This window comes from Anarhichas minor, unplaced genomic scaffold (assembly GCF_050575085.1).
Source record: "Anarhichas minor isolate MPS153535 unplaced genomic scaffold, ASM5057508v1 ptg000033l, whole genome shotgun sequence".
NCBI lineage: Eukaryota > Metazoa > Chordata > Actinopteri > Perciformes > Anarhichadidae > Anarhichas > Anarhichas minor.
Window position 1 is genome coordinate 3,501,502 of NW_027466479.1, and position 19,029 is coordinate 3,520,530.

General features: G+C 41.8%; 1 protein-coding gene across 1 annotated transcript; it reads left to right on the forward strand.

Moving 5' to 3' along the window:
• Window positions 1-204: 204 nt before the first annotated feature.
• LOC142965023 (ankyrin repeat and MYND domain-containing protein 2-like) lies at window positions 205-18,687 on the forward strand. Its single transcript, XM_076105701.1, has 10 exons — window positions 205-271; window positions 885-949; window positions 5,354-5,492; window positions 5,668-5,766; window positions 5,849-6,009; window positions 10,769-10,983; window positions 16,781-16,922; window positions 17,108-17,236; window positions 17,336-17,459; window positions 18,533-18,687. The coding sequence occupies exons 1-10, from the start codon at window positions 205-207 to the stop codon at window positions 18,685-18,687; spliced, it is 1,296 nt and encodes a 431-aa protein (XP_075961816.1).
• Window positions 18,688-19,029: the final 342 nt, after the last annotated feature.

Consider the following 19,029-nt stretch of genomic DNA (forward strand, 5'->3'; position numbering starts at 1 on the left):
TCCTTTGAGCATGTTTATACTGCAGACAACAGGTGTCTCTCCCTTGGTTTGGTATAGTGGTACGTTCCAGGGATGGATCCATTCTTTGTTGTGTCCAAGCAGTTTCTCAGTCTACCCGTAGATTGTACCTGTCAGCTGGACCAAACTGCAGAGCAGGACAGAAGAGGTCAGATCATTCAGACAGAACAGAGCTGATCAGAGAGGATGGCTGCTTCTCAGAAAGGAGAACTATCAGCATCTGAGAGGAAGATCCTGCAAGTTATTAGTGCTGGTAAGTAGTAAGTTATTTATCAGTTATAAGATTACACTTCTAGCTTTATTCACTCACTGTTCTTCTCACTTATTATAAACCTTTGACATTTTTTCTTGTGAAAACTTTGTTTATGACAAATTTTGTAGATTAATTTGATTCAGTAACATTTTAGGCACTCACTTAAGATCATTTTGTAGCACAGTAAATTGAGTAAAATCATGGTACTGTTATTGTATTTTATGGGGATGTCCTTTTTGAAAATTAAAAAAAAAGTGTCCTGGACATGAATATGTAATTCGGCACTAATCATAAGGAAATTAGACACTGATAATGAATAAATAATTAATTTTCTTTCATGGAAAAATGTTGTTTTCCTACCAGATTATATAGTTCTGGTAAGGAAACAATGAAAATTCAGAATTCAAAATTTGCACCAATATATATATATATTTAATGATATGATAACAATCGTAATGTTGTATGGTGTAATGTATTGTAATATATTGATGTTTGTTTTTGACACTCATCTTTTGCTAAATCTCTCCTCTATTGTTGCTGTTCTTGCTCTAATGTCCACACCTCAAACGTCTCCACCAGCTATGTTTTTACAGTGATACCTTTTGGTCTACAGGTGATGAACAGGAAGCTTCCCAGCTGCTTGCTAACAAAGATGTACGAGTCAACTTTTTGGATGAGGTATGAGTATAGAAAGGGAAAATTGTTTTAATGTTAGCAGCTAAAGTAATTCATAAACAGTCATTTGTGTTTGAACAAAAACAACAATTCAATAGCTTTTTCTGGAGCTTTCAAAGTAAAAAGAAAAAAAAAGCAGATTTTTTTGTCAAGCTATTGTTAAAATTGAACTTTCAGCCTCCTCTAATAGATGTATTTATGTAAAACAGATTTAGTCAGATTGATCTTCATATTGAAAGGACCAGTCTACCCAAAACATCAATAGAGCATATTTCTCCCTCTAACATGACGGGCTTTCTTCACTGTGACCTTAACTTGCATCACAGAATTGTCACTCCTAGCAAGGGTTGTCCTGTAAATTTGCATTTGTGTATAATTTGTTTAGCATAATCTCCTATATGGATATAATGAAAAGCCATTTGTTAACAACACATACAGTAGTGTAAGTATTACAAATCTTACTGGACCCTTATCAAGTGACCCTGCGTGGGGCAACAGATCCAAGGTTGAGAAACTGCCACAACTCTTTTTAAAAAATATATTTATTTTAATGTAATATGGTGATACAGTAGTGCTCAATGGCAACTGGTTTGTGGTGCTCAAAATTATACAACATTACAGGAGACAAAATGATGGTAATATAAATGACTACGTCCCCCCTCCTGACCACCCACAATGCAACAGTTATGTCACTGTAACATATGTTATCCATTGTGATGGCGACATATGGAGTTGACTCTTGAGAGGCAGACACAGCCCTCAAAGGTATTTGATAATAGCATCACGCCACTACATGTAGCTCACAGACTCCTTCAGAGTGCCGTCTGTCAGAATCAGATGTGGTGACAGAGCTTCACATCACTGCCCACACAGTTACCTTTTGTTTCAAGTGTTTTCTGTCTGTGATATAAGGCATACACAGGGAATTCATATATTTAATACTACATCCAAAGTTTCTACATTTGCCTGCTGGGCTGTCTTGCAAACCTCTAAGGACCATGTCATTGTTTCCACGCATACTACAATTCTAAACTTTCCAGCACTACTATGTTTTGATAAATTAAATGATAAAACAAATAAACAACACAAATTACGAATTACGAAATACGAATTACACGAATTACACAATAAAAGCAGTTCTGAAAAGGTGAGTTTTGATTTGTGATTTAAACATGGACTGGTTGATCTCGCATGTGTTTGGGGAGAGAGTTCCAGAGGGATGGGGCAGCTCTGGAGAAGGCTCATTTCCCCAGGTCTGGTGCTCGGTCCTGTGTGGTGGAGACAGAATGTTGGCATCAGAGGAGCAGAGGCAGGAGTGTGGCAGTGGAGAAGGTCAGTGAGGTAGGAGGAGGCCTGTTCATGGAGGGCTTTGTGAGTGAGGGGAAGGACTTGGATCCTTTGTGGGACAGGGATCACGGGAGCAGGAAAAAAGAGTTCTTGATGTACTGGAGTTTATTTCTACTTGCTGTGTATTTACTGTTGCTGGTAACCTGCTGCTGGAACACAATTATTTCCCTAATAATTTAAATATTTAAATATTATGAAATATAAATATATTGTAATATCATTAACATCTTGGGATTTTTTGGGAAATGTTTTGAATGTGCAGAAGGTTTTGACCATGAGCTGAAATCTGAAACACAAATGAGCTTTTGAATTCCAGGAATTTATAAATTAATTAAAATGAATGAATGTTTCATTGAGGTGAATAGGTGCCACATGCATATTTAACGAGGTTAAAGACAATAAAAGTAGAGATAACAATTAAAGAAAAGTATAATAGATATTTGAAAGCAATACAGAATGCCTGAGAGCCTTACAGCATTATATTTTTATATTTTGAATTGCCACCAGGGGCATTACTTTTGTGTTTTCCTTTACATCAATAAAGACATTTCCAGAAAAAAATCAACAGAATATAGGAAATTAAGTGTTTTTACACTCAAAATGTTCTGGAGGAGGACACCCAGACCCCATACCTAATATGTGTCCCAACAAATGTTGAAACCAAACCTTCGCCCTAGAGGACCAAGCACTGCACCCTGTGGAATGCCTGGGGACAGAGGGTTGGAAAAGGAGGAGCATTTGTTGATGTTTATGAATTGTTGTCTGTGTGAGATGTGACTTTCGCCAGGAGAGGGCAGTCCTGGTGAAGTGGAGGGAGGATTCAAGGCGGGAGAGAGGGGTGTGGTTGATGTTGTCAAAAGCTGCAGTGAAGTCGAGGAGGATGAGAATGCTGAGGTGAACAGTCAGAGAAGAGGAGGAGGGTGTTGTTGTTCTGTGCTCTGCTGTAAATAGAAAGTGGATTGAAATGCCTCGAACAAGGCGTTGGAGACGAGTTGGGCTTTGAGTTGGGAGGCAAAAACCCGTTCCAGTATTTTTGACAGACGGGAGAGATTTGAGATGGGCCAGAAATTGCTCATAATGTCAGGCTTGAGTCCAGGTTGTTTGAGGATGAGCTGACAGCAGCCAATTTGAGTGTTTGGGGGTCTGAACCAAAGCTGAAGGAGGAGATGATTATATCTGTGATGAGTGAGGAAATAGCTGGGAGACAGTCCTTAGCAAGATTGGATGGGAAGGTGGCCAGGTTTACTGTAAACGGTGTTGGTTTTTGTTTGGAAGAATGAAAGAAAGAGTTGCACTTGTCACTGGGTGTAAGAAGTTTGTTTATTATGGAAAAGAGAGCGTGTGTATAAGGTATAGGAAGTTGGTGAACTGGACTGTGATGACTGTTTTGTTGAAGGTAGTCTGTGAAGGCTTGGACATCCATCCATCCATTTTCCTCCGCTTATCCGGGATCGGGTCGCGGTGGTAACAGGCCAAGCAGGCTGACCCAGACTTCCCTCTCACCGGCAACATGTTCCAGCTCATTCTGGGGGATCCCGAGGCGTTCCCAGGCCAGCTGGGAGATGTAATCCCTCCAGCGTGTTCTGGGTCTTCCCCGGGGTCTCTTCCCAGTTGGACGTGCCTGGAAAACCTCCAGTGGGAGGCGTCCAGGAGGCATCCTAATTGGATGCCCGAACCACCTCAGCTGACTCCTTTAGACGCGAAGGAGTAGCGGCTCGACTCCAAGCTCCCTCCTGATGACCGAGCTCCTTACCCTATCTCTAAGGCTGAGCCCGGCCACCCTACGGAGGAAGCTCATTTCGGCCGCTTGTAGCCGCGACCTTGTCCTTTCGGTCACGACCCAGAGTTCGTGACCATAGGTGAGGGTAGGAACGTAGACCGAGTGGTAAATTGAGAGCTTTGCCTTCCGGCTCAGCTCCCTCTTCACCAAGACGGTCCGGTGCAGCGCCTGCTTTACTGCTGCAGCCGCACCAATCCGCCTGTCGATCTCCGATCTTGGACATGCACTGTTTAACCAGTTGTCTTGGAGTCTTTCAGGCTGTCACTTACAGGATTTCATTTGTTCAGGAGTATACCCGGGAGCTGAGTGTGTGAGTGAGAAAGTTTGGGTTTTAATGGTAGTTAGTTAAGACCCAAGAAGAGAGAGTCATATTAATAGTTGACAAGATCGGAGGAATAATCGGACAAGCCCGGGGAGGCAGAAATTTGACTGGCACGGGAGAGCTGAGGGGAGATAGATTTGAGATTTCTGTGAGAGATTTTGCATTTTTTTCTTTTAGGATGAAGATAGGGTTTCATGGGCGACTGTGGCTAAGTGGAGAGCAGGGTTGTCCTTCGATCAGAGGATCTGCGGTTAGATCCACTGGCTCCGCTAGTTGCATGTCGATGTGTCTTTGAGCACTTCACCCCAAAATTGCTCCCGTAGCTGTGCCTACGGTGTGTGAACGAGTTAGTCTGATAGGCAGGTGGCACCTAGCCCCTGTCATCAGTGTGTGAATGGGGGAATGATGACAAGTAGTGTGAAAGCACTTTGGGTGGACGGAAGACTAGAAAAGAACTACACAAGTACAGTCCATTTACCATTTACCATTACGGTTGTCAATGTCCATAGTGACTGCCAGCTGGTCAGAGATGTTGAAGTTGAGGCAGTGGAGTTGATGTATTGTAAGACCAGTGGAGCAGACCAAATCCAAGTTAATGTGTTGTGTTAGGTTGAGGCATTGTAGCAGTTGCAGAAATTCTGTGGCAGGTTTGCTGTTAGTGTCATAAATGTGGCATTTTGAGTTTTCATGTTACCTGAAGGGAGGGGTGAGGTGAGGGGTGTTCAGCTGGTTACAATATGTAACCCCACCACTAGATACCCCGTAATCCTACACACTAATTACCAACTCTGTAATGTAAATGTTAACAATGTGTTTCAGCTTGTTGCCCTACAAGTGATCAAACAAATCAGCTGATGCGGCTTTAAGTAAATGCCTGGCATGCTTCTTTTTCCAGGTTCATCAGCATAAAATTAGCTAACTCCTCATGTAATGTTGTCTTTCTCATTTGTTTCCTAAGTGTGGTATGACTCCACTGATGCATGCAGCGTATAAGGGCCAGGCCGATATGTGTCATCTGCTGCTGCAGTATGGGGCCGATGTCAACTGCAACCAGCATGAATATGGATACACTGCTCTCATGTTTGCTGGCCTGTCAGGTATAACTGTCACTCAGTTTTCCAGCATTTGTTGTACAGTTCCCTTGAAGTTCTCAAAAATCTAATTCTAGTTAAATAGACTAACATTCATTGTCATTTTAGTCTAGAAAAATAATTGCTGATGCAATGTAGTGTTGTATTTCTAAAATGAAAATCTCTGATCCACCTCCTCCAGGGAAGACAGACATCACCTCCATGTTGCTGGATGCCGGAGCAGAGAAAAACTTGGTGAATTCTGTGGGTCGCACTGCTGCTCAGATGGCAGCGTTTGTAGGTGAGACAGGCTTAGACTGTGTTGTCAGTTAACTAGTGACCGAGACGGTGGTTACATCTTAACCTGTACATTCTCCTTCCAGGCCAGCACGACTGTGTAACAGTGATTAACAATTTCTTCTCGCGGGCGAGGCTGGAGTATTACACAAGACCACAGGGGCTGGAGATAGAGCCCAGGCTACCCCCCAGGCTGGCAGGACCCTTGCACAAGATCATCATGACCACCAACCTAAACCCGGTCAAGGTGAGGCCTGCTAATGAGCTAAAACCTGCTCACTTATTCACAGGTTCACTGGCATGTGATTGCATATGTGAAAAGTTTGACCTGCAGCTGGCACTAGATGAAGAGTTAAGAGATCTCTAATGTCATCAGGATTCAGCATGAGGGAACCTTAAACATCCATAACTAATATTTCATGTCAATTCATCCAATAGTTGTCAAGACATGGCCACTATAGGATAGGTCTCCATTATACAGCCCTACGTAATGCACAAATTGTGGCGAATGTGTCCCCTGGAGGAGTCACTGTGACATTGTGTTTGACAAGAAGGGTCCCGCAGTAGTGGAGCATGCTGCAGAACCCTGAACGCAAATAATGGTATGCAAATAACTGCAAATATGTAAATCGTTTAGCTCTACAGTGGCCCTGTTTTCAGCCGCAGGAGGAAGCTGTTTTCATTGATTGTTTTCAGTGTTATTTTGTAGATAGTTTACATTGTGTTCAATGTTTACAGTGTGTTTTAGTGCTTGCTTGCTAGTATTGACCAAAATATAGAAACAGCACCAAAATGCATTATTGTCCCATTGTCTACTATAAAAACAGCACAATATCCAATCAGTGGCTGTAACTCACAGAGCAAAATAAGTATTTACGCCAAACTTCCCTAAATACAACTTTTCACATTAAAAAAACAAAACTCGCCATGTTGACTATGGAGTTATTCAACAAAATAAGTTTTAAACAAGTATCTTTTTACAAAGCACTTTTTTGTATGCTCTCACAAAGGTAATGCATGATGGTGACTTGTCACTGCACAAGAAAGAAAGGGTAGGATTCCTTGAATCATGTGATGGATAACACTTAATAATGACTCAGAACTTATGAAAAATATGAAAATATGTCCAGGCATTTCTTTTTCGAGTTGGGCTTTCAAGATCTCCAGACGAAACCCTGCATGCCCGTTTTTTCAGCCTAACAACGTTGAAACCGAGAGCTAAAGCTGATACAGCAAGAGCAGCAAGACTGCAGACTGCCGAGTGAGAAGCCCTCTGTTATTAGTAACCTGATTGGCCGATTAGACAGTATTAACTATTTCTTTGCCTTCAGCTTTACGTGCTTATTCTGAATAGTGTGAACCAGATATCTAAACAGACTTAAGTTCTTCATGAGCATGGTCTACACATATCAATGCTATGAGCATTTGGGTGGTTGGTTTGCACATGCTGAATTATATTCTTACTGCATTATGGTTGTTTTCAGGCTGTTGTCATCCATCATTCGTAGCTATACCCACAAACAAAATGGTCAATAGTTTGTAGATATCCAATGAAATCATTTTGTATGTTATCCCCGTAATTATGATTCAGGAAGTATAAAGATCGTAAAAGCCCGCGCTGAGTAGGTGGATGTGTCCAACAAACCCCGGTCTTTCAGCCAGGAGACCACTGTTCGTCCTGAATGTGAAACGAAAAGTCAACATTGAATCTTTTGTCACCCAACTTGCGTACTTCAGTAACGGCACTTCCGTAGTTATTTTAACCCAAACGATGATCTTTTCCTAAACCTAACCAAGTAGGTTTGTTACCAAACCGAACTAACTATATCACATCTTTGTCTTAAACTAGACAAGTAGTTTTGTTGCTTAAATCGAACTAAAGCGTAGTTTATGATCGCCAAAGCGAAAATGACGTAATCATGGCCGTAATCATTTGGTGCATGGTGCGCCAAAGCTCCGAAGCCTTTGGTTGTGCGCCTCTGAATTTTTTTGTAACTTAGCACGTGCATTGTACGCAATCAGAGCTTTTCAAACATGACTGTCACAAAGAGTTGACTGATAAAATAACTATTAACATATCTGGAGTTTATTCAAAGATAGCCAATTTGAAATGTTTTAGAAACAGGAGGTCATAAATATCTACATTTGAGTAAATATTTTGCAGCCAAATCAAATTGTTTACTGGATATTCAACCTTTGTTTCTTAATAATGCATGCAATACTTGACTTCTTTCTTTACAGAGCTTGTATAAAGGAACTATAGTAATCCATGAGTATGAGATGAGTTTTTAGATAATTACAATCACTCTTCTGCATTGTGGAGGTTGTTTTTTAGCTGGTTACACTTGTTATCTTTGTGATTCTTAACAGTTCATTTTGTTTCTACGCCCTCTATCGTTTCGGAGAATAATGCAACAAACTGGGCATGAGCATAAATGCCTCAGTGCAGCTCAGAGCACATGTGCCGTTTGCGGAGGCTCACGCTACGGTGCCAAGTGCAAATATAAACGAAGCTCAAGTTGTTTCCTCTGAAGACAGCAGTTTATTTTGAAAAGACTGTATGCATGTAACAAGCGGATATTGACACATGTTCCTGGCTTTCGTAGGAAAAATGAGGAGTAGCTTTTTTGTAAGATATCATACAAACCTTTGTAAGAGGATACGTTGTTATTTTCCGTCCTCGGATGACAATTTAATCCTTCCATAACTGTGCACAGACAACCACGACTAAATGCAATGAATACAGCAATGAATGATTGATGATTGAAGGTTGACGACATTATATACCAGGTAATTAGTGAAGGATATCTTGGTGTGATGTAGTCATATCTGGAATCAAAGGAAACCACAAAGGAAATACAATCTTGGCAAATTGAAGTAATGAACTGTTCAACAGCTAAGACATTGGGAAGCAATTCAGTATCGTTACTATTTTGATGGGAGATCCGTCTTGGTTACTTAGTAGTCTATATTATCAACCCCAGTATCCCTTTGCGGTTTTGATGGCCAGGGAAAAATTGTGCTGAAGGAGGCAGTTGATCTTTGCTGGAGGTCCTTTTTGTCATTGGTCATTTTTGTGTGTGCTCCGTCCCACTGGCAGCCCGACTTGAGCCGATATGTGTCTCTCAACAGTTAGCAAGATGCTAACATCTTTTCACCCCCCTGAAAAGATGGTGGTTGAATTCAGAGTTTCTTTTTTCAAAGTTTCTGTCACGATCAGGCTTTGCCTTGTGTGTTCTGTGTGTTTTTCTGTAGCTCCTCACTCTACCTGTCAGCCACTCCCTCAGCACCAGTCTAACTCCCTTCATCTGTCCCTGATCAGTAATCAAGCACTCCTCCTCATCAGCACAACTCCCCTCACCTGTTCAAGTCACTTTATAAACCCCTGTCTCTCAGTCACTCACTGCCAGGCCATTGTTCATACCTACCTGCCCGTTTGTGCTCATCCTGTTCCTGGTTTCCCAGTCTGTCTGCCCTGCCAGATTTCCCCCCTCGTCTCTTGTCTCGTCCTTGGATTCCCTGTTGTGTTCGTGAGTCATTAAAACCCTTTTTCTCACTACATCTGACTGTCTGCGCTTGAGTCCTCCATGCCCCGTGACAGTTTCTTTCTTTCAAAGTTGACTAGAAGCCGGACTTGAACAGGTTCGGTGCGGCTTGGGGATTCAGCTGAGATCCGGTAGGAGGCCCACCTGCTATAGGTAACGGATCAAACTAAAGAGCGAAGAGCAAAAACTACATACGTAGGAGAAAAGGCATTGAAGAGAAGAAAGAAGCGCTTCCCCTTGTTTTATAGTCTTCTGTCCAGGGGTTCTAGCGTCACTGGAGCAAAACTTTACCCCTTCCAAAAAATCTAACTTTCTTTCTAAAGCATTAATGGTGTTCAGCATTAATGGTTGAAAGATGGGCCTCCTCAGCAGCTGAAAGATACTAAACACATATCACCCACTGAATAAAACCTTCTAGAATTAAATGAATGAATGAAACCAGCTCATAGTGGTGGTCTCAGTGTGTGTGCCTATGTAAAGCAGCATAGGCACACACAATCAGCACTGATCTTTCAGCTTGCATTTTGTCATATAAGCTATGATCAAGTTTCTGGTCATATATATATTCACATTCTCCTAATTTTGTTATCTCTGCAAAGAGTCTGAACACACAGGCTGTACCTATTCCAGAGACTGGTGTTTGAGACACTTCTCTTTGTTGGGGAGATATGAGAGTGCCTGCTGTGGAGGGAAAAGCTCCTTTGTTTACACCAAGGAAAAACTCCTTGCCGGAAGATCGGCTAAGGTACCCAGGGAGAAGCTGGAGATCCTGTACAAAATCAGGAAGAAGTACCGTGGCTGCAGAGCGGGTTAAGTTTTTGACAGTTTCGACGCATAGGCCCCCTCCCACCAACCCACCAACCCACTAACCCCTGCACTTCTCAACTCTTCCTGCAACCACCCTCCACTGACTACATCCTTGGACTGAATAAGGATTGTGGTTTGTGGTGTATTGCTAATAATAGAGAATACTTTCACAGTGGTGCTTAGATAGGCAAGTGCTCTTTGAAATCCATTAAGGTCCATGTGACCAATGGATGGCAATATCTCAATAACAATTGGGTGAATTCCTGTTCCTCAGAGGATAAAGCCAACTGGTCCCCCTGGGGATCCCCTGACTTTTCCTCTTGCACCACCATGCAGTTGACATTTAAGTTTTTTTAGTTTTTTTTTTATAAAATTCTATCTAGCCTAATAGAATGATATCTATTAGAAGGATTGCCATATAACTTTGTACACATATCCCTGGTGCCCAGAGGATGAATTCTTATGACTTTGGTGATTTGCTGATGAAGTCAAAACCGATGTTGAATACACTTATTGTAAGTCGCTTTGGATAAAAGCGTCTGCTAAATGACTGTAATGTAATGTAAATGTAATGTAAGTCTCTTCTTTATGTCTCAATCAGTGACATTATTTCTGTCCAGCAATGTTTATCTAACCTACTCTCCAATCTATCAGATAGTCATGCTGGTGAAGGAGAACCCTGTGCTGGTCGATGTGGCAGCTCTGGAGAAGTGTTACCAGGTGATGGATATGCTGTGTGAGCAGTGTGTGAAGCAGCAGGACATGAATGAGATCCTTGCCATAAAGATGCACTACATCAGCTGTGTGCTGCAGAAATGCCTGGCCTTCCTGCAGAAACAAGATGACAAGCTGGATGCACTTGTCAAGAAGTGAGTGCAACGAGTCTGTCCTCTGAATATATGACCAGCAGCACTCCCAGCACTCATTTTACAGGGGGTTAGAGTAGGGTACAGACCTATATGAAACATGTCATAAGATGACTTCTGTTGTGATTTGGTGCTATAAAACAAAAAATGGACTTGACTTGACTGGTAGATCAGCATCAAGTTGCTCTCGTAATTGTGGTTAAATCAATCTGTGTTTTGTTATTAAAGGTCCATCCCTTTCTTCTGAACCATTTAAAATACTGTATAATAACATTTTAGTGATAGTATAGGGTTTTCTTCGATTACAATGATCACTGAACCTGTTTGAGTACAACCCAAGACCTTACTGTTTCAGGCGGGAAAGTAGAACAACAAATGTTCAGTGTCTTTGACCATTCCAAGGCTCATGGCACACTTTTTATAGTCTTGGTAACCCATCTGCAGACACTCTCCTTTTATCTCTATATGGCAGTGGTGGGCCGTGCATTTTATACCTGGGCCTTCTGTGCTGTCCTACTACAGTTGAACCACCTCCTAATAATCTCATTATGACGCCACAGCTACGGTTATTATTTGTTTCTAGGGGTGTAACAATACACGTATTCATATTAACCCGTTCGGTACGAGGCTTACGAACTGAACAATACATTTAAATAATACAAGGGCATTTGGAAAATGCAGAAGCTTAAATTGTGGGAAATATAATGTTCTTTCGGTGGAGCCACTGCGCTCAACCTGGCAACCCACCTAGCATAAGAGACACACACTCTGACCCCGGAAGCAAAACAAAAACACACCCTCGTGTGGCGCGTGTGTTCTGGGAGGCGCGCTAAACTAGCTTGGCAGAAAAAAACAGCAACACACAAGCTACAAATTCTCCCCGCAGCGTTTAGGCAGCTGTCCCCTACTGATTCAAACAGGGCTAAAGCAATCTCCACACAATCCCCATTTCTCCAGACCATCATTCTTGCTTTGTTAAAGAAAACCGCCCAAACAGAGAATCAAATGTCCGACCCTAACCACACACATGACTGGATGTTTCATCATTAACGGACAATGCATATAGTCAAAATCAATGTAATTAACAAAATGATAAGAACAAACTCACAAGAACCAGTCACATATATTTATAAGACAACAAAGCATGACAAATCAATCCAGCAATGCTGCAGCGCTAAAACACTTATTCCGCCGCACACTGAAGAACACGAGCCATTCAAATATTATTCACATCAGAGGGAACAATATTCACCATATCATAAAAACACCATAGAAAATCTAACAGTAGTAACGTTACTGCAGATGTAAAAACACAAAAGCACTTCACTTACCAAAGCTGCTGTTCACTTAAAGACAAAGTCCATCCTCCTTTCTTTGATTACAAAGAATTTATTACCGCGGTTGTACAGAACATCGGTGAGGTTCAGTTCCAGTCAGAGGTCCTCCTGCGAACGTGTTCGTTGAGTTGTAGATCCACTCGGGTCTCTCCAAAAGTTTTCAAAAGCACCGTAGCTTGTAAGTGTCCTGCCGTGCTATGGTGTCGTGTTGCTGCCTTGGTTAGCCACTTCAGGTTAGCGTAGCTCCAAACAGCTCCAAATACCAAGACGCTCAGTTGCAAATAAAACGCATTCTCCGACGCTGTTAGACAGGAACACTGTTCGTACAAATTATTTTCCTGGCTGGTTCAGGGCTAGCTGTGGGGTTGGCCGACCCTTTCTTATAATGTCCAGCTTTTCTGGAAATGTCCTTGTCCAGAAAGGCGTTGCCAGTAACTCCCAAATCCGTTTCTCCTCCTTCAGCCATTGAGTGTTAAAAAAACAAAGCTAGGTCAAAAAAAAAAGAATCTACACCAAGCAAAATGCTAACAATGTCATAACTTCTTACATATCTTTAAACTTGAACTGTTACTACTAATACTAATTCTGCTAGCTGCTTCAGCGTCACAACGGTCACGCTAGCCCACTGACCAATCCCGCCGGACGTTAATGCTGAGCTGCACGTTAATACGGACATACTTGTAGGAGTACCTCGGTAGCTCTGGCACGTCAAAGAATATGCCCAACATGTCAAACTAAAGATCTGATTGGTTGAAGACTATGACAATCAACAATATCGTCCCCATTTACTTAAACTGGAACGGCGGGCCTCGGGCCTCTCTTCTTACCTAGAGACACAGAGGTGAAATCTGATTGGATAAAAGCTCTACTTAAAACAAGCTGCACTGGAAGCAGAGCAACTGAGGAAGACAGTAGCTGTGCAATGAGAAAATAAGATAATGGGAAAAATAATTAGAATACATGTAGTGTATTTGTGAAATAAATGATTAAATTATAAAATAGCTATAACTTTGTGATTATGTTTAGGCCAGCAGAGAAGGCCTTGCTGGCCCTGACAGCCCACCACTATGGTCATGTATTGCTGGTAAAATACACGATCTGACCAAGGACCACCTCTTGTTACATATACTGTATGAAGGGGGCCTTATGGAGGTGAGGTTATGAAAGGAGTCATACTGTAAGAACATCAGGATATGAAGGTACAAATGGTAGTATACATGTCATGCATATATATACAGTATAGTACTATATCCATGGAACTCTTTTTTTGTCTTCACAAAAGGATCTTTATATTAATATCTATAGGCTTATTTCCCAGCAGCAAAAATCCCTGGATTACCTTTAACAGCATCAGAAAATGAATAACTCTGATGTTGTGTGGTATTATTGTGTGTATTAAAGGGCCTGTTTGAATGCGACAGCAAGTTCCAGTGTTGGTTTAAGTTTGGAGGTTAGGCAACCCTTTTGTTTGGTCATGTACAAATTAATCTTTATTAACAAATCCACAAAGTAAACTGACTAAACTGTCAGCAATTTCTGGAGTGAGCAGGTATGGATGCTGGGAAGGTTTAGCAGGACTATAGCCATTAGACAATGGAGTAGTTCTTTAGGCGAACAGAGCAAGGTATGAGTCTAGCGCTTTCTTTAGCAGCCGTTTCACAGTCTGGACAAAGCGCTCTGCTTCTCCATTGCTTTGAGCAAACCTAGGGCTACTTGTGATGCATCTGAATCATAGATTGTATCGAGGGACAACGCGTCCCCACTTCCTCCCAGTGAAGCCAAAATATCCCAGATACGGGACCTGCCATCTTGTGCTTTTGACGTCATTTGGAACCAGAGTCTGCGCAGTAGTGACTGGGTAGTGGAGCCACGGTATTGAGGTCCCACCCATACATCCGCCCGAACCACCTCCTTATTCATACGACTTATTAATCCACTACTCAGAAAACTGTACACATCAGGGTGATGAGAACTACCTAAATTGACAGAAACTATCTGTTGGAAAAATGTATTTTGTGTACTTTGATTTTTTTGTTTGGTCCATGTCCCATCCACAAACATGGAGGGGGCGGTGTTTATAAGCTACACTACAGCAAGCTACAAGGGAGCATTAAGATGTTTTGGCTTCACTTTTGGAGAGCTGCCATGTTGTCCACCTTTATATACAGTCTATGGCATGCACCCATAGGCTCCTGCAAAAGTCCAACTGTTGACTTGAGAACTGTGGTCAATTATCACTGTAAAAGTTCTGAGAGGCTGTGTCTTCAGAAGAAGTTCTCAGTTTTGCAACCTCCACAAATCTCGAGTAGTAGGTGTTGAGGGTGACTTGAAAGGATTGGCATGTACTGTGATACATGTTTTGGAGTTTTTTTTGGGTGCACTGATCCGGCTCTTTCAGCCCTGATACCAATACCAATACCTGGGCTTTGGGATTCGGCCCATACTAAGTACCGATCTATATGCATGTTAAACTAGCTATTATTAGCTATATGCCTCACTGTGTGGAAGAAACTGGGATCATTCTTTTATGTGTAAGGCAACATGCAGCTTGTCTTAAACATAGCTCTCCTCACTTTGTAAAACAAAATGTAACAAATAAATACAAAGATTTAAGTTTACTGAATTGTTATTTATTAAATAATGGTATCCAATACCAGATCAACCCATTGTCACCAATACCGGATCCAGCTATTTGAGTCAGTATTGGACCAATATCAGTATCAGTATCAGTAAACGTTTTTTCCCCAGTTCATTCAGTTGGCTTCTCAGTCTGGGCCACCCTACTGTTTCCTTGGCTTGCTTTCTACACCTTATCATCCCCGGATTTCCCTCATGTAATACAAAGTTGCGCATATTTGCAATTCACCATACACAGTGAGTACAGCTCAGCCAGTCTGCTTGATTAGGCCATCCTCTCAGGTAAAATGAGATGGCCTCAAACACTGTCCCCTTTCAGCTGTTCTCCAAGTTTTGCTTGTTGTGTTGAACTGGCGGGCAGGCTATTCATTGTCTAATTTAAGCAGATTAGGATTCTTCCATTAAATAAAACTCAACAAAAAACTCTGAGTTCTTTAATCTTGTGCCCTGATTTACAGGTGCCCACGAGAGAGTGCCTACAGTAAGCAGGGTTTTATCTAGGTATAGAAAATGGAGTAGCTGTACTGCATGAGGCTGAGTCAAAACCACTGGATCCTGGGAGGAAGCTTGATATTTGCCTGGTAACCTAACAAAGTAACAAGTGGCTTGCAGTCCAGAAATTTATTGCGATGAGGAAGTTTCTGAACTGCTCGCACCTCCATGTCAATCCTAACACCTTATCCTTCAGCTGTGCATAACTCTGCTCCGTCTCCCTCCTTTTGTAGGAGGACTGTACCAATTCTATGATGATGCATCCGCTGACAGTTTCAGCTTTTTGTTGTTGTCATTGAGTGTCCAGCACTTGAGGTGATGTGAGACAATTTTTCAGCTGGTCGAATGCCTTTTGTTGTGCACAGGTCCAAATCCTACTGATTTTTCTTGGATCATAATTTCTGATTCTCTGCATACGTTCAAGCTCCACCTTAACTTTACTGAGTAAAAGTATTGGCCCGGTGCTGCAAGGGAAAATGGACTGGTGAACAGCTAAAGCTTGATGGAGTATGTATTCTGCATTCTGTTGAATAACTCAGGTTCAAACTTAAGAAAAGAAAAACGGTGCATGATGAGCATTCATGCAGCATGGAAAGAGACAGACACACAGACGCAGTATCTGCACCTCTCCACTCTGAAGGGCAGATGTTAACTAGGCTAATACATGTCTGTATGTCTTAAATTGAATTCCAGACATTTCTGAAAATGTACACTTCAATGTTGCTTGAGTCATACGATGCCCATCTTAAGATAAGATAAAACTTTATTCATCTCAAGGAAATTGTTGTACAGTATTTGCAGTATAATGTTGGTAAGAGTGCAAATATATATATATATAAGTGTATATATAAGGTGCAAATTCAAACCTCTGGAACAACAGATTCTGAAACAAATTCAGTTCCCGTCTGGGTGGTCATATTTGACTGAGTTATAATTCAGAAGGAATCTGATTTTTTGACACAAATTGCAGCAATCAGAAGCAAAGGGTTTTAGAGCCCTGTGATATCCTCCATGAACTGTGTGTCACAGCTACAGCTGATGCTGCACCTGCCGACGGTGTTGCTCCGTAAATTTCATATTAATCTGCACATTAGATTGTGAAATCTTGAGAAATTTGGGAAGCTTAATAAAGCATAGGTCAAGAAGCCACCGCAATCGGGAAGGTTCACCTTTTGGGACCCAAAATATCTACAAAAAATATTTTAGGAATCCAACCACTAGGTACAATATACTGTTTGAATGGTCAGGAAAACTCATGCAGGGTCAAATTGGAATCACAGCTATATCTCATGTTTCTGTCGTTCTTGACCTGCTTTTATCCTGCTGGCTCCCAGCCTGCTGAGGGGGAGAGACAGTGATGGCTTCCCACAGTACCAGGAGAAGTTCATTTGGGATTGTATCAAGAAGTTTCCTTATTGTGAGGCAACACTCCTACAGCAGCAGGTGAGGATCATTACACCGAAAGAGATTGGAATTGCAATACATTTAATATAATTTGTAGCAAAAGGCCTTTGTTTTTAAAGGATAAATGAGGAAGGGTATTGTTGCAACAGTGGTTAAAAGAAGTTGTTGATAGCAGCTTTATATGTAACTGAGTAATCTTTTTCTTTTTAATCCCTGTTGTTGATATAACTTTAATATACCATTACATCCAATTCTAGGGCAACGACCCAACAGCGTTCTCAGTGTTGAACCAGGCTATAACAGGTCAGATGACGTTTGTAGATGCTGATTACTGTGCTACATGTGGGGAGAAGGGAGCAGAAAAGAGATGCTCCCTTTGTAAAGCAGTAAGTCAAAGTCTGTTAAAAGCCACCTTCTGTAATATAATTCAATCATGTCATCAAAACTATACCTTCAGGTCGTGTTTCTTTTTGTTTGTCTTTAAGGTGACTTACTGCAGCCTGATGTGCCAAAAGCTCCACTGGTTCACCCATAAAAAGATGTGCAGGTGTATGCAGGAGCAGGATGCCGACCCGGAGATGGATACTCCAAGGTTGAAAGAACTGAAAGGTGCTGATAAAGCTAATTTAGTGAGCCTTAGTGATGCTTCAACGCAGGCTTTGGCACTGATGTCAAGTGAACTTAGGCATTTTATGTCCACTCTGATTTAGACTTGCTGCCAGTTTTGGCTGTTGCAGTCCCTTGTCAGAGACAGTGGAACCGGGGGAGCTAGTCGGTTCAGCTGCTCTACAGGTACTCAAGCTGACTGTCTAAGCTAATCAGACCAGGCAGCAGTTCTTGGGCCTTTGCAGCAGCTCAGCTACTAGGCAGCTCAAGCTTCAGACCTCTGGATGGTTTCCTCCTTCAATTCTGACACCGGCCGCCAGCCTTCAGCTGGGTCAAAATGACCATAATCAGCAATATGTCAAAAGCCCTAGCCATGAACGAGAAGTTATCGTCCCTCCTGGCCAATCGAACTTGCTACAGGCTGTGTACCTAGCACTCAAGCACTTCCTTCCAAAGCGCAAGCACATGCTTCCCTGCCAGACGGGACGACACCTCAACTGTCTTTCATATACAGTAAACCATCAGGGGGTTACCTCTGACATGGGCGACCCCTAACCTAACCTGACCAGCCTGGCAATGTATCTACCAGGAGAACAAAACAAGGTTTTGAAAACAAGCAGATTAACGCTTTATCCTCTCTCTATTTTTATAATTATGTAAAAACTAATTTATGTTCGGACACATTTTTTAAAATATTGATAAAATAAAATAAAAAATGAAGGAATATTAAGTATTTTACCTGTCCAGATTCTTTCCTTTTAAACCAACTGCTTCTTTAGTTTTGAAAGTATAAAATCTTCCCATCATCCTACTCTTCCTCTTCCACGTGTTTGGTCTTTTTCTATTCCCTAATGCTGGCAATTGGCTTGTTGGAGTCGGAATGAAGGTTTTTATCCACGTCAGATTCACCCCGTTGTCATATATGATCTGATTTAATTGATAACAATAACATGTAATGCAGTTCAGCAACAGGACAATGAAGTCTTAAGCCAGGACTGCAGTCAGGCTACTGTGTCTGTCTTCTTGTGTTAAATATACACAACCGACATAATTACTCTGTGTATGCTCCTGGTTAGATGATGAAAGCGACCTGGTAATGGAGACAGCCAACTTCCTTCAGGAGCTGTGTCTGCGGGCAGAGAAACAGGTGGCTGCTGCAGGAGGCTGCCCTGCAGAGCTCCTGGCCTGTTCCTCCACCTCTGCTGAGGGACCTTCTTGCACCCAAGACTGAGGTGGGATAACCAGCCATGGGTCCTGAACGAGGATAAGTTATCTCTTTTTGTGAATTTTCACAAACGTTACACATGGAGACGTGTGGCTTAACAGGAACCATGTCAGCAGGGTACATCCTATTTGTATATATTTCATACCAAGCCGTGAAGTTTAAGATATTCAGCGACACAAAAGCTGCTCCAGAAAAATGTACATACTGGCAGTTGCAAAATGGTAAAGGTATTTACTACATAAAATCTCATAACGATGCCAGCAAACACCCTGATTAGTCTGATTAGTAAATAAGAGAGGCATAAAGAAAGAAGAAACATTCCTTTATTAGTCCCACAGTGGGGAAATT